The sequence below is a fragment of the Rhinatrema bivittatum genome, chromosome 1 (assembly GCF_901001135.1).
Source record: "Rhinatrema bivittatum chromosome 1, aRhiBiv1.1, whole genome shotgun sequence".
In the NCBI taxonomy this organism is placed as follows: domain Eukaryota; kingdom Metazoa; phylum Chordata; class Amphibia; order Gymnophiona; family Rhinatrematidae; genus Rhinatrema; species Rhinatrema bivittatum.
Window position 1 is genome coordinate 115,103,028 of NC_042615.1, and position 14,412 is coordinate 115,117,439.

Here is a 14,412-nt window from a genome sequence, read left to right on the forward strand (position 1 = left end):
CCTTCTTGCAAAAAGGGGACTGGCTATGCTCCCTGGATTTCAAGACCATGTACACTCACATCAAGATCTTTAGTGGGAAAGCAGTACTTCCAGTATCGTGCTTTGCCATTTGGGCTCGTGTCAGCCCGTGTCTTTACAAAATCTCAGCCCATCACTGCAATTGGACTTCATTGGAAACCTGCTAGACATGGCTCAGGCCTAGGCCTTCCTACCCTAGCAAACTGCCATCAATCTGATGACCATCCCACCAGGAATTCAACAGAGCCAGGAAGCATCCAACTTGGCACATGTTGAGACCATTGGGCCATATGGCCTCGACAGTTCATGTCACTCCTTTGGCATATTACATATGTGAAAGGTCCAATGGATCCTGAGGTCGCAGTGGCGACAAGCTTCTCAAAACCTCCAGGACCGCTTCTGAGTCACTCCATCACTCCAGGACTGTTTGTCCTGGTGGTGGGAAATTTCAAATTTAGAAAGGAGGCCTTTCCGAAGTCCTCCCATCCAAATTGTCCTAACCACAGCTGTGTGCACACTTCGCTGGGGAGCTTATGTAGATGGGCTCAGCATCCAGGGACTTTGGTCTACTCAGGAATGTCTCTATCAAATCAGTTTCCTGGAGCTCTGGCCTATCAGGTATGCATTATGGGCTTTCAGATATCAGCTATCCAACAAAATTGTTCTGATAGAAACAGACAACCAAGTGACAATGTGGTGTTAACAAGCAGGGAGGTACAGGATTGTATCTCCTGCATCAGGAAGCGATCCATCTCTGGTTGTGGGCCCTTTCCCACGAGATGGTGCTCAGGGCCATGTAACTGGCCAGAAAGGAGAATGTGATAGTGGACAGATACTTGTGCCTTCAGACGCCATGATTGGACTCTGGACCAAGGCGTTGCAAATCAGATCTTCCAGTTCTGTTCCCTGTACAAGACACGTGGCAAACCAGCCTTAGATGCTTTCGCCTGCTATTGGGGCGAAGGTCTCCTGTATGTATATCCTCCAGCTCCACTGGTAGCAAAGACTCTCTTGAAGCTTTGCGAGGACTGAGGGACTATGATCTTCATTTCATTTAATGACATTTATTAATTGCATCACACAAAATGGCCAAAGCAATGTACAATAAAACATTCATAAATGGTAAAAACCCACACATAAAACTGAAATAAAACTATATACATATGTTCATTCTCTCAACAGGGGACATGCTATACCTTCGAAAAATAACATCACCATTTAGATGGAAATATGGTGGACTGATTACTAGACTTGAAAAGCTTGCTGTAAAAGAAATGCCTTAAGGCCATGTCTAAAAGTATTACTGCAAAGATTTAATATTAAATCAGCCAGCAAGGAGTTCCACAAGGAACACAGAAAAAGTTGATTCTCTTGTAGAAGACAGGCAAGCAGATCTGACTGAGGGTAGGTCGAGCAACCCCTGCTGAGATGATCGCAGTTGACGTGATGGTTGATGCACTTTCAACAATATGTTAGTCTAAGAACAACTGTTTGGATTTAGCAATTTAGGCACAGTCATACCCACTTTAATAAGCAATTTGTTGTTCAATTGGAAGCCATTTTAAATTTGCCAGTACTGGAGTTATATGTTGATTACCCCTGGTGTAGAAATTAAATTAGCAGCAGCATTTAACAATAACTGTAATGGCTGTAAAGTAGAGGCCGAGACAGGTCTGGTTTCCATTCCTCAGGGAGATGTCCACCCAGAAACCAATCAGGCTGGGGACTTCTCCAGATCTCATCACCCTTGATTGAGGCAGGTTGCGCCATCCCAACCTACAGGCCCTGTTGCTCACAGCCTGGATGTTGAGAGGTTAATATTGCAACCATATGATCTCTCAGACGACGTGTCTCAGGCTTCCAGAAAGCCTTCTACTAGAAAGTCCTATGGACTGGAGATTTTCTGTGTGGTGTGAGCAGAAGGCCCTAGATCCTTTTTTCCTGCTGTACACAAAAACTGCTGGACTATTTTCTACATCTTTCGGAAGCTGGTTTGAAGACCAACTTTGTTAGAGTTCATCTCAGTGCGGTTGGCGCCTATCACCGTGGTGTAGATGGTATGCCCATCTGTGTACAGTTTATAGTTGTACTTTGTAGGTGGGGCCTGCTTTAACTGAAGCCTCTCCTAAGGCCTCCCCCTATGTCTTGGAACCTCAACATGGTGTTATCTCAGCTGATAAAAGCTCCCTTTGAGTCATTGCGTTCCTGTCACCTGAAGTAGCTGACCTGGAAGGTCATATTTTTGACCACAGTTACTTCAACATGCAGGGTCAGCGAGATCCGGGCCTTAGTGACTTATCTACCTTACACTAAGTTTTTTCATGATGGGTTGGTCATACATTTGCACCCTAAGTTCCTTGTGGTGTCAGACTTCCATCTTTACCAGTCCAGTGTCCTGCCAGTATTTTTTCCCAGGCCCCATTCACACCAAGGCGAACAAGCCCTGCACGGTTTGGACTGCAAAAGAGCCTTAGCCTTCTATCTGGCCAGAAGCCCATAGATAGTCCACCTAACTTTTTGTTTCTTTTGATCAGAACAGGTCGTGGATAGCCATTGCCAAGCAGACGCTTTACAATTGGCTAGAAAATTATATCTCCTTCTGTTATGCCCAGTTGGGTCTGCATCTTGGGGTCATGTCAAGGCTCACTTTGTTCGAACCATGACCCACTTACAAGCAGTTCCCATGGAGGAGATCTGCAGAGCTGTGATTTGGAGTTCACCCCACACATTCACATCGCATTATTGTTTGGATAGGAATGGGTAACAGAACAGCAGGTTTGGCCAGTCTGTCCTTCAGCACTTGTTTGCAGTGTAGAACCCAACTCTGTACCTGCCTAGGGCCCATTGTTTTTGTTCAGACTGCCCTTCTAGAAAACTAGTTGTGCCCATTGGCACTTAGTGTGGTGTTCTGTTGGTCCCCTTATATGTTTAGCAAAGGATTCACCCATGTGTGAAAACTACCATCCTGCTTCTCCTCAAAGAAAGCAGAGTTGCTTCCCTGTAACAGATGTTCTCTGAATGACAGTCCTCACAAAACCTGCCCACCACCCCCACAGAGTTGGGTTTCCATTATGTGGGTTTTCTCCTTTATTATTTTATTCTCTTAACTTCTATATTAAGCCTTAACAGGACCCTGAGTGAACATGTGGTATATTGCATGCATGAACATGCTCAATGAGGCTCAGTTAAAGTTCTAGAAACGTTCCATCCGATGTCACCCCTGTGTGAGGACTGACATCCTATTGTCCTCTGAGAATACCTGTTACAGTAAGCAACTCTGCTTTACTTGACACACAATTTTAATATAGTGTATTTCTGAAATTGTGTTCAAGCTCAGAAAAATCGATTACCTAAAAACATTTGGCTGAGAGCATGGGAGGAGACCTAACATGGCTACCGCATGAAACGATAGTGAAGTTGGTCTCTCCTCGCATTCTTGGGAAAAAAAATTCTTTTACCAATGCCGCACTCTAAAAGAAAGGCCAAACTCATGGAATTAACCGCCTCATCATCTCTGGTGTCCGAGGATGGCCAGACGAGGATTGAAACATTCTTTGCTACCACGGTAGCAAAAGAAAAGCCGGTGAAGGCGGCCGCTGCTAGTCTCGACATAGGGCGGATGCCGGGCTTGCTAGCCGACGAGATCACATTGAGTCCCGGCGCTCCGGTGACCCCCCCCACCTCTGAAACCAACTGAAGCCGACACTGCAGGGGTAAGTCCTCAAGGGATAAACTTTTCTTTTGAAGGTGCTTTCCTGAATATTTAAAAAATGAGTGACTTACCCAGGAGCAGTGAGGAGAAGAAGAGGCGGGCTATTGAGGAGGTGGTGAGAGGGAACACTGTTGGAGGGGAGCAGCTGGCCCAGAAAATGTTTTTTCCTATGGAGAAGCCAAAGACTATAACAATAGACTCACTATGGCACGCAATAAAAGGTCTTGAAAATGTTTTATTTAGTTTGGCCAAAATAACAATTGAATCCAACAGCAGATTCTTGAATTTGGAGCAAGAAAATAACAAGCAATCATCAAAAATAAACCAGATGGAATCATGTATTGAAAAATTGGAGACTACTCAGTTAGAAATTTTGAGAGTGGAAGATTTAAATCTGAAAAGAATTGAAAATATGGAAAACCAAACTAAGTATCTGAATCTTCAAATACTAAAAACTTTCCTTATATAAAAGAAATAATATCTGCATATGAGATGTTAAAAGAATATATGACAAGAATTTTGAAAATACCAGCAGAGGGACTTCCTGTTCTCGCTAGAGTTTACTATCTGCCAGAAAAAGGAGTAAAAGAAAAAGCTATTTCGGAACAAGAAGGAAATAATGTGCAACAACTGAATTTGACCCAAATATTAGAACTCTCTGTGGATATAGAGATTCAAAAGAGGATGACATTATTTCTATCCTGTACGTTTGCTTCAGACAGGGAAATGATCATGAAAAGATTTATGAGAAACCGCTTAGAGCTTTTTTATGGGAAAAAAATATGGGTGTACCCGGACATTTCTCGTAATACACAGGAAAGACGAAAGAAGAAGTTTCTATCACTAAGACCTGAAGCTGTGGCTAGAGGGGCTAGTTTTAGTCTTAGGTATCCCTCGAAATGTGTTATAAAATGTTTGAATGCAAAATATATTTTTCTTGATCCTAATGATTTGCAAAAATTTCTGGAACCAGTTAACCCCGTAATCCCATAGTGATATCGTAACAGAATAAAGTTTTGCTACATTCATGCAACGTTCCTGTTAAATTTAAGATTGTGGTTTTTTTTCTTTCTTAAATAACTGCTTGTTGAAACTCCACCCAAGGATTTCTTGGAATAGTAGAGAAGGGACTAATTTGTGATATTTTTGAATTAATAATAATTTCTTTGATATCTGATGTTCACATCTACGCATTGTATAATGTTTACTTTTTGTGAATACTGAAAAAGTTGAACAAACAGAAAATTGCAAAAAAAAAACCCCCAAAAAAACATTTGGCTAATGCTATTTTTTTTCTCTCTCTGCACAGAAATGATATTGGGGAAGCTCAGAAGTTAGCACAGTCAAGCCCTCTGAATACTATAGACCAGTGGTTCCCAACCTTGACCTGGAATACTCCCAACCAGTTAATCCTCTGAAGATGTCCAAGAACTGAAATCTTGTCCAGATTTCCTCTTTGATGTTCCATCCTGCTTACGCCAAGCCATTGCCATACACAGCATTTGAGTAGCTTGATGTGCTCTACTGCAAACATAACTTACAAAAAGTATTGCGGTTATTTAATAATAGTATAATCTAAGAATGTAAGATCAAACATTTAGGTCAGCTTTGCTTAAAGTCTCTCAATAAGTTATTGACATTTGTTTAAATGTTCTGGATCATGTTTTCGGCTTCTTTCTCCATGTCAACCAAATGCTGAAGCTTTGTGTTGATATTGTGAAAGTGTTTTTCAGCTCCCAGAATGGTTCGTGATTCCAAAACAAGGGCAGGAAGGCTGGAAACTCCATACTGTCAAACAAAACAAAATATTTATTTATCCTGAGACAATCATTTTAGACCAAAACTAATTTAACTATAAGTAGCCTTTTATCAGGGTCGGTGCAAGGGGATTAGGCGCCCTAGGCATCTTCTGCCTTACACCGCACTCCCCCCCTCCCCCGGTTGTGCCACCACCACCATTAGCGGGCGTGAGCCATGTGGGACTGCTCGCGCCCTGTAATGGTCAGCGCCTTAGCCCCAAGCCTAGTGGTTCTGCCGGCCCTGCCTTTTATACAGCAGAGATTTTTCTAGCAAGGTGGCAGAAATTGAGTTTGGTAATCCATATGATCATTTCACATGGACATCAAAGGGCAGATCTATCCAATCCCAAGTGGGTCAGCTATTACAAAGAGACAGAATATACCAACCCAATTATTACATTTCCTGGATATTGTGATAAGGATGAAGGTAGGGATCTGGTTTGTAGATTAAGAAGGTTTGTGTTTAATTATGAAAACAGTTTTATGATTTTATAGAACACAGATGGTGGCTTTCTGTTGAAAAAAACATTGTTAAGATTATGGACCGAGCATTATTTTTTATTGAATCAGCAGTATGATAAAGCGTTTTTATTTGTTTTAGAGCTCCTCAATTAAGACTCCATCACAATCTTCATAACTATACACTACACTATTCTATATGAAAGCAGTTTATAGTTCTTGGAAAACTCAAGAGCTAATGCTATAAATTCAATATGAACTATAGCAATTTTATACAAATGTTCTATTTTTTGTGGACTGAGATAATTAAGTTCTCATATGCAACATTTTATAAGTTGTATAAGTTGTATGCTGTGTTATTTGAAATGTCATTCTATTTTCCTTTTCTTGTGCATGCGCACACATCTTTCAAAAAACATCATTTAAATGACGTCATTGTTCTCAGACATTTCTCATGCCTGTTTAAAAATGCTACTACTCCTAGAAATATGGGAGTATTCCTGGTATTAACTAAAACTGTGAAAAAGGGAAAAATGACGATGCACCAGTTATACTTTATTTTACATATTTAATTGCTTTAGATTAGGTTTTATTTTATCTACTACTATAGAATAAGTATTGGACTGAGTTGAAAGCAACACTGGTAAGACTTCCAAATATCATGGATTGCTGTGTGGGGGAAGTCCTTATGGTCCCAGTAATAGTGGAAATTTCATTACATGATAAAAATAACTTCATTCAAATTTTTGGCATTGCAGTTTGGGTTTTCAAACCGTAGTTCAGGGCTTTCCAATCTATCTATAGCCAAGATATTCACAATGAAAATACATGAGAAAATTGCATAATACTTAATCTCCATGACATGTACATTTATCTCATGCATATTCATTGTGGCTGTGGGTTTCTAGGACAGGTTTGGGAAGCCCTGCCATAGTTTGTGATGCACATTAGTTTTTAAAGTATCTTCAATTTTAGATGCATTGAAACTTAGATTTTATTAAAGCACCACCTGAAAGCTTTCCTACTTCTGCAGTTGAGACAAACACAGAAAATCCAGAAAAGAAATCAAACATCAAATCTTGGTATTCCACAGAGACTGATTTTCTAAATGGCAGAAATCACTCAGTAGCTAAGAGGTAATGTATCAGTCTATTGCCTAAAATAGGTAATGATGAATATTAGGCCAGTAAACGGTATCACAACCTGGAAAGAATCCAATCTTATTCCTTGTTTAGCATACTTAGTAAAGTCCCATCATAACCAGTACACACTGTATATGTTTTTGAAATAACTTTTGCTGGTAAAGTGTGTTGGGGTTCAATTAAACCAACTGAAGCTAAACAGTCGTTAAGTTATCATTAGCTAACGTATATAATAAAGCTGTTATGAACTTTGTTCAAACTAGATTTGTCTCCAGCTATGGGTAACTGTTCCTCAGACATCATAAAGTTGCCAAATAATGAAAACTAAAGCTGTGGTAGCTAGTAGGTGGCAAGTGTGAAAAGATCATCAGTATTTAAATCCAAGTTCAGGAAACTCCTGTTTAAAGAAATATTTACCACAGTTTTATTTGAAAGTGAATGGTCTAATGCTTAGAATATAAGCAGTGCCAGCCTTAGGAAAGGTGATCACCCAAGACACCATCAGGACACCCCAGGCAGCACTAGCATCCCCTAACCTGGTGCAGAGCTGGAATTACCTCCGCTGCAAAATGTTAAAAGCACTGTGTGTGAGCCATGTGGAAATCCAAACTTTTGCAAGCCAGCACAGTCTGCCAGGTGATATGATCCCATGGCTGTGGGACACACAGAACTTATTCTGCAATTCCTCAGCAACTGAATTTGTTGTAGGCCCCAACACAGGTACTTAACTACCAACAGCACAATAGCAATGCAGTGTCAACACACCCTCAAGCAGCTTCCTACTTACCTGCACAGTCAGGACCCAGAAACAGAGACTACAGAAGCATAGCATATACTACACACATTGCAGGAGATGGCATTTTTGTTGCCAGTTGCTCCGCTGCTCATGCCTGGGAAGAGGAGTGCTTTCAGTTCTAGCCAGCTGCTAGCTTGGTTGTAGATAGATGTGTGACAGAGCCTAGAGCTACTGGTAAAGGTGGGAAGAAGAGAGAGAGAAATTACTATTTACCTGATAATTCCTTTTTTCTAAGAAGGCAGGGCAATCCACACAAATGCATTCTGCTCTTCTACCAGCAGATAGAGATAGAGTAAAACTGATTTGCTGACGACATGGACATATAGCCCTACCCAGATATCAGCCCACCACCATTCTGAAAAAGCCAAACTGTGGACAAACTGATTATACATGACATGACTTAGACAACCACTCATGATTCCAACCAAATGAGAACACTGAGCTCACTTAAAAGCATTAACATGAGCTCTTCATCATCCAACCTAAGGGATGAACTAAAAGCAAGTAGGCAGCCTGGGTAGGTTGTGGATTGGCCTGCCTTCCTTAAAGGAAAGGAAATTATCAGGTAAGTAGTAATTTCTCCTTCCTCTGCACTCAGGTAGGCCAATCCACACAAGTGGAATGTACCAAAGCTACTCCCAAAAACAGCGAGAGGCTGCCCGAGGTCCCATCAACACCGCACTCGTAAAGGCCGCATCCTCCTGGGTCTGCATGCCCAAGCAGTAATGCTTGGAGAAAGTGTGTAAGGAGGACCACAACACTGCTCAACAAATTTTGACAGGAGGCAACAACCAAAGATACACCCACAATACTGCCCGAGCCCTAGTGGAATGCATCCTAACCTGTCTAGGTAACGGGACATCAGTATCCACATAGGCGGCTGTGATGACTTCTTTTTCCCAATGGGCAATAGTTGCCCATGTCGCCAGTTCACCCTGTTTTACCTCCACTATAGGGCAAAGACTATCAGACTTCCTGAAAGATTTAATCATCTTCAAGTACCGCATCAGATGCCACCTAACAGCCAAGGCATGCAACAGATGATAATCACGCTCATTTCTATCCCTGTCCAGTGAGGTGCTAGGAAATAATCTGATTCAAATTAAACTCCAAAACCACTTTCAGCAAAAAGGAAGGTACTGTCTAAGCTGTACTGCCTCCGGACTAATTCATAGAAACAACAGCTCACAGCACAAAACAGCTTGCCGCTCAAATACCCATCGTGCTGAGCAGAGTGCTATGATAAAAACTGTTTTCAAAGTGAGCAGCAGTAATGAGACACTATGCAGTGGCCGAAAAGTGGGACCCAACAAAAAACTGCTCTTGGCCAAGTTCACCACCCAGCCTAGTTCCTGAAGCAAGGAGATCAACCTTGCAAGAAACTAAGAGGCTTTCTTCTGCACTTTTGGCCCAAATCAACCAATCATCCAGATATGGATAGACTAGAATGCCCTCTTTGCGCAGAGCTGCCATTACCACCACCATGACCTTAGAGAAGGTACTGGGTGCAGTCACCAGCCCAAAGGGCAGAGCCTGAAATTGATAATGACGTCCAAAAATGGCAAAGCATAGGAAACTATGTTCCTGGCGAATGGGAATATGGAGATATCCCTCAGTCAGGTCAAGAGACATGAGAAATTTCACTGTTTGCACTGCCATTATTACGGTATGTAGAGTTTCCATTTGGAAATGAGTCACACGCAAATATTGATTAACACCTTTGAGATCTAGGATAGGTCAAAAAGACCCTTCCTCTTTCTTGGGAATGACAAAATAAATGGAATAGGGTCCGTATTTTCCAGTAATCTGGGAACAGGAATCATGGCCTTTAAATCCAACAACCTCTTTAATGTGGTCTCCACTGCCACTCTCTTTTATAGAGCGTTATATGGAGAGTAATTTGGCGAAATGCCAAAGCACAGCCATCCTTCACATCTAGGACCCACTGGTTAATTGTAATTTGGATCCACCTCTGACAACAGTAAGTGAGCCCGCACACTATTGTGAAGTTCAAGGTGCTCCAGTCCCAGAGCCTGTATCTTTACAAGGCTTTCTAGACCAAAAGGACAGAGATTTATTTAAAATATTTTCTATTCTGACTATAGCGACCAGTTGTGCTAGGTGGATTACAATTAAAAGTCTTCCATAAGGACGAGACCTTTCAGTAGATGGTCTCCTGTAAGGATAAAACAGTCTGGAATCCCTAGAGTGGTCCTTCATCTCAAAAGGACGTGATGCTGCCTTCATGCCCTCTTGTAAATGAGGAATCTTGGATCCCTCTCAGCTATTCACCATTTTTTCCAACTCACTGCTGAAAAAAGGAAACCCTTAAAAGGTAGCCTTATGAGATTGGACTTAGAAATAGAAACATAGAAATGATGGCAGAAGAAGACCAAGTGGCCCATCCAGTCTGCCCAGCAAGCTTTCACACTTATTTTTCTCATACTTAACTGTTACTCTGACCGCTGAGGTCAGGGCCCTTGTTGGTAACTTTTTGGTGCTAATTTCCTTCTAAACCCGCCTTTGTTGTAGAGAGCAGTGCTGGAGCTGCATCAAAGTGAAGTATCAAGCCTAATTGTTTAGGGGTAGTAACCGCCGCAATAAGCAAGCTACTCCCACGCTTATTTGTTTACCTAGCCTGTACAATTTAGTCCTTGTTGTTTGTTGTCTGAATATAAATCTTTTCTTCATTCCCCCCTGCCGATGAAGCAGTGAGCTGCGCTGTATATGTATTCAAAGTGAAGTATCAGGCTTGATTGGTTCAGGTTAGTAACCGCTGTAACAAGCAAGCTACTCCCACGCTTATTTGTTTACCCAGCCTGTGCAATTTAGTCCTTGTTGGTTGTTGTCTGAATATAGATCCTCTTTTCTTCATTCCCCCTTGCCATTGAAGCAGAGAGCTGCTGTGAGTGACATTGCGGACGGGATAGAAGGTAAGGTTTGTCTTTTTGCGGATGACACTAAGATCTGCAACAGAGTGGTCACGCCAGAAGGAGTGGAGAGAATGAGACGGGATCTAAGGAAACTGGAAGAGTGGTCGAAGATATGGCAGCTGAGATTCAATGCCAAGAAGTGCAAAGTCATGCATATGGGGAGTGGAAATCCGAATGAACTGTATTTGATGGGGGGGAAAGGCTGATGTGCACGGAGCAGGAGAGGGACCTTGGGGTGATAGTGTCTAATGATATGAAGTCTGCGAAACAATGCGACAAGGCGATAGCAAAAGCCAGAAGAATGCTGAGCTGCATAGAGAGAGGAATATCGAGTAAGAAAAGGGAAGTGATTATCCCCTTGTACAGGTCCTTGGTGAGGCCTCACCTGGAGTACTGTGTTCAGTTCTGGAGACCGTATCTACAAAAAGACAAAGACAAGATGGAAGCGGTACAGAGAAGGGCGACCAGGAAGGTGGAGGATCTTCATCGGATGACGTACGAGGAGAGATTGAAGAATCTGAATATGTACACCCTGGAGGAAAGGAGGAGCAGAGGTGATATGATACAGACTTTCAGATACTTGAAAGGTTTTAATGATCCAAAGGCAACGACAAACCTTTACCATAAGAAAAAAATCAGCAGAACCAGGGGTCACAATTTGAAGCTCCAGGGAGGAAGATTCAGAACCAATGTCAGGAAGTATTTCTTCACGGAGAGGGTTGGTGGATGCCTGGAATGCCCTTCCGGAGGAAGTGGTGAAGACCAGAACTGTGAAGGACTTCAAAGGGGCGTGGGATAAACACTGTGGATCCATAAAGTCAAGAGGCTGCCAATGAAGAGTAGGTGACTCGCCAGAATGATGGCTACTGCCTGGAGACAATACCCTTATTCAATAAACATACACATGGTTACTGTGACTCCAACATCACTCTAAGCTTCAACAGCAAGAGGAATTGTGGAAAAAAGGATTTGCACTTACAAAGACGGGAGTAGCTGGCTTGTTACGGCGGTTACTACCCCAAACCAAATAACCAAATTACTACCTCCACCTTCCTCTATTCATGATGCCTTTCAACTAGCTTGATCACTCCATTCTTATACTTCACTTTCAATGCATATCCAGCATAGTTCTCTGCTTCAACGGCAGGGGAGAAGAAAAACTGTTACTTCACACATCCAGCAGAGCTCTCTGCTTCAACGGCAGGGGAGAAGAAAAAAGGGTTCGCACTCACAAAGCGGGGAGTAGCTGGCTTGTTACGGCGGTTACTACCCCAAACCAAATGTACCTGATACTTCACTCTCGATGCATATCCAGCATGGCTCTCTGCTTCAACGGCATGGGAGAAAGACTGATACATCACGAATTTCCAGCATAGCTCTCTGCTTCAACGGCAGGGGAAAAGAAAAACTGATACTTCACGCATATCCAGCATAACTTCAACGGCAGGGGAGAAGAAAAAAGGATTCAAACTCACAAAGCGGGGAGTAGCTGGCTTGTTACGGCGGTTACTACCCCAAACCAAATGTGCCTGATACTTCACTTTCGATGCATATCCAGCATAGCTCCCTGCTTCAACGGCAGGGGTGAAGATAAACAACCAATAAGGGCTGTATAACATAATCTGGGTAAAAACAAATAAGCATGGGTGTAGCTTGCTTACTGCGGCGGTTACTACCCCTACTACCTCTAACTAATCAAGCTACATATTTCACTTGGATGCAGCTCCATCACCGCTCTCTACATTAATGGTGGGGGTGGAAGGGAAATAGAACCAAGAGCTAAGAGAAACAGATAAGTATGAGAGAAAAAATGAGTGAAGCTTGCTGGGCAGACTGGATGGGCCATTTGGTCTTCTTCTGCCGTCATTTCTATGTTTCTATATTGAAAGTGAAGTAGCAGGCTAATTTGGTTTGAGGTAGTAACCGCCGTAACAAGCAAGCTACTCCCACGCTTATTTGTGAATGCAAATCCTTTTTCCTACATTTCCTCTTGCCGTTGAAGCATAGAGCAATGTTGGAGTCGCATTAACCGTATGTATGTTTATTGAATAAGGTTATTAATCATCAGGTAGTAGCCGTCATTCTCGCAAGCCACCCCCATGCCTCTACTCTTCATTCACATCCTCAAGACTTTATGGATCCAGTGTTTATCCCATGCCCCTTTGAAATCCTTCACAACTTTGGTCCTCACCACTTCCTCCGGAAGGGCGTTCCAGGCATCCATAACCCTCTCTGTGAAGAAATACTTCCTGACATTGGTTCTGAGTCTTCCTCCCTGGAGTTTTAAATGGTGACCCCTGGTTCTATTGAGTTTTTTCCAACGGAAAAGATTTGTCGTTGACTTTGGATCACTAAAACCTTTCAAGCATCTGAAAGTCTGAATCATATCACCCCTGTTCCTCCTTTCCTCCAGGGTATACATATTTAGATTCTTCAATCTCTCCTCATAAGTCATTCGATGAAGACCCTCCACCTTTTTGGTTGCCTTTCTCTGGACCGCCTCCATCCTGTCTCTGTCCCTTCGGAGATACGGTCTCCAGAACTGAGCACAGTACTCCAGGTGAGGCCTCACCAAGGACCTGTACAAGGGGATAATCACTTCCCTTTTCTTACTCGATATTCCTCTCTCTATGCAGCCCAACATTCTTCTGGCTTTAGCTATCGCCTTGTCACATTGTTTCGCCGACTTCAGATCATTAGACTCTATCACCCCAAGGTCTCTCTCCTGTTCTGTGAACATCAGCACTTCACCCCCCATCAAATACATTTTTCGGATTTTCACACCCCTTATGCATGATTCTGCACTTCTTGGCATTGAATCTCAGCTGCCATATCTTTGACCAGTCTTCCAGCTTCCTTAAATCCCGTCTCATTCTCTCCACTCCTTTCGGCGTGTCCACTCTGTTACAGATCTTAGTATCATCCCCAAATAGACAATCCTTACCTTCTATCCCGTCCGCGATGTCACTCATGAAGATATTGAACAGGACTGGTCCCAACACCGACCCTTGCGGCACTCCACTCATCACTGCTCTCTCTTCTGAGTAAGCTCCATTTACCATCACACATTGTCTTCTGTCCTTCAACTAGTTTGCTATCCATGCCACCTTGGCACTCACTCCCAAGCTTCTCATTTTATTCACAAGCCTCTTGTGTGGGACCGTATCAAAAGCTTTGCTAAAATCCAAGTAGATGACATCAAGTGCTCTTCCTTGATTCAATTCCTTAGTCACCCAATCAAAAAAGTCTATCAGATTCGTCTGACAGGATCTTCCCTTGGTGAAACCATGCTGCCTCTGGTCCAGCAATTCTGCTGCTTGTAGATAGTTCACTATTCTTTCCTTCAGCAGCAACTCCAATACTTTTCCCACCACCGAGGTGAGAATAACCAGCCTGTAGTTACCAGCCTCCTCTCTGCTCCCACTCTTCTCCAATCACTGGGCACCATTCCCGTTTCCAGGGATCTTTTGAACAGGTCACGCAGCGGAGCCGCCAGCACATCTCTGAGATCCCTCAGTATCCTGGGATGAACCTCATCAGGCCCCATGGCTTT

The 14,412-nt window shown here is 42.8% G+C and overlaps 1 protein-coding gene across 3 annotated transcripts in view; it reads right to left on the minus strand.

Moving 5' to 3' along the window:
• Positions 1 to 3,947: 3,947 nt before the first annotated feature.
• CENPU (centromere protein U) overlaps positions 3,948 to 14,412 on the minus strand; it is a 96,982-nt gene continuing 86,517 nt past the window's right edge. For all 3 annotated transcript variants that reach the window (XM_029585474.1, XM_029585400.1, XM_029585332.1), the window contains exon 12: positions 3,948 to 5,518. In XM_029585474.1, coding sequence (XP_029441334.1) covers positions 5,375 to 5,518 — 144 coding nt within the window. In that variant the 3' untranslated portion in view covers positions 3,948 to 5,374. The remainder of the gene's footprint in view (positions 5,519 to 14,412) is intronic.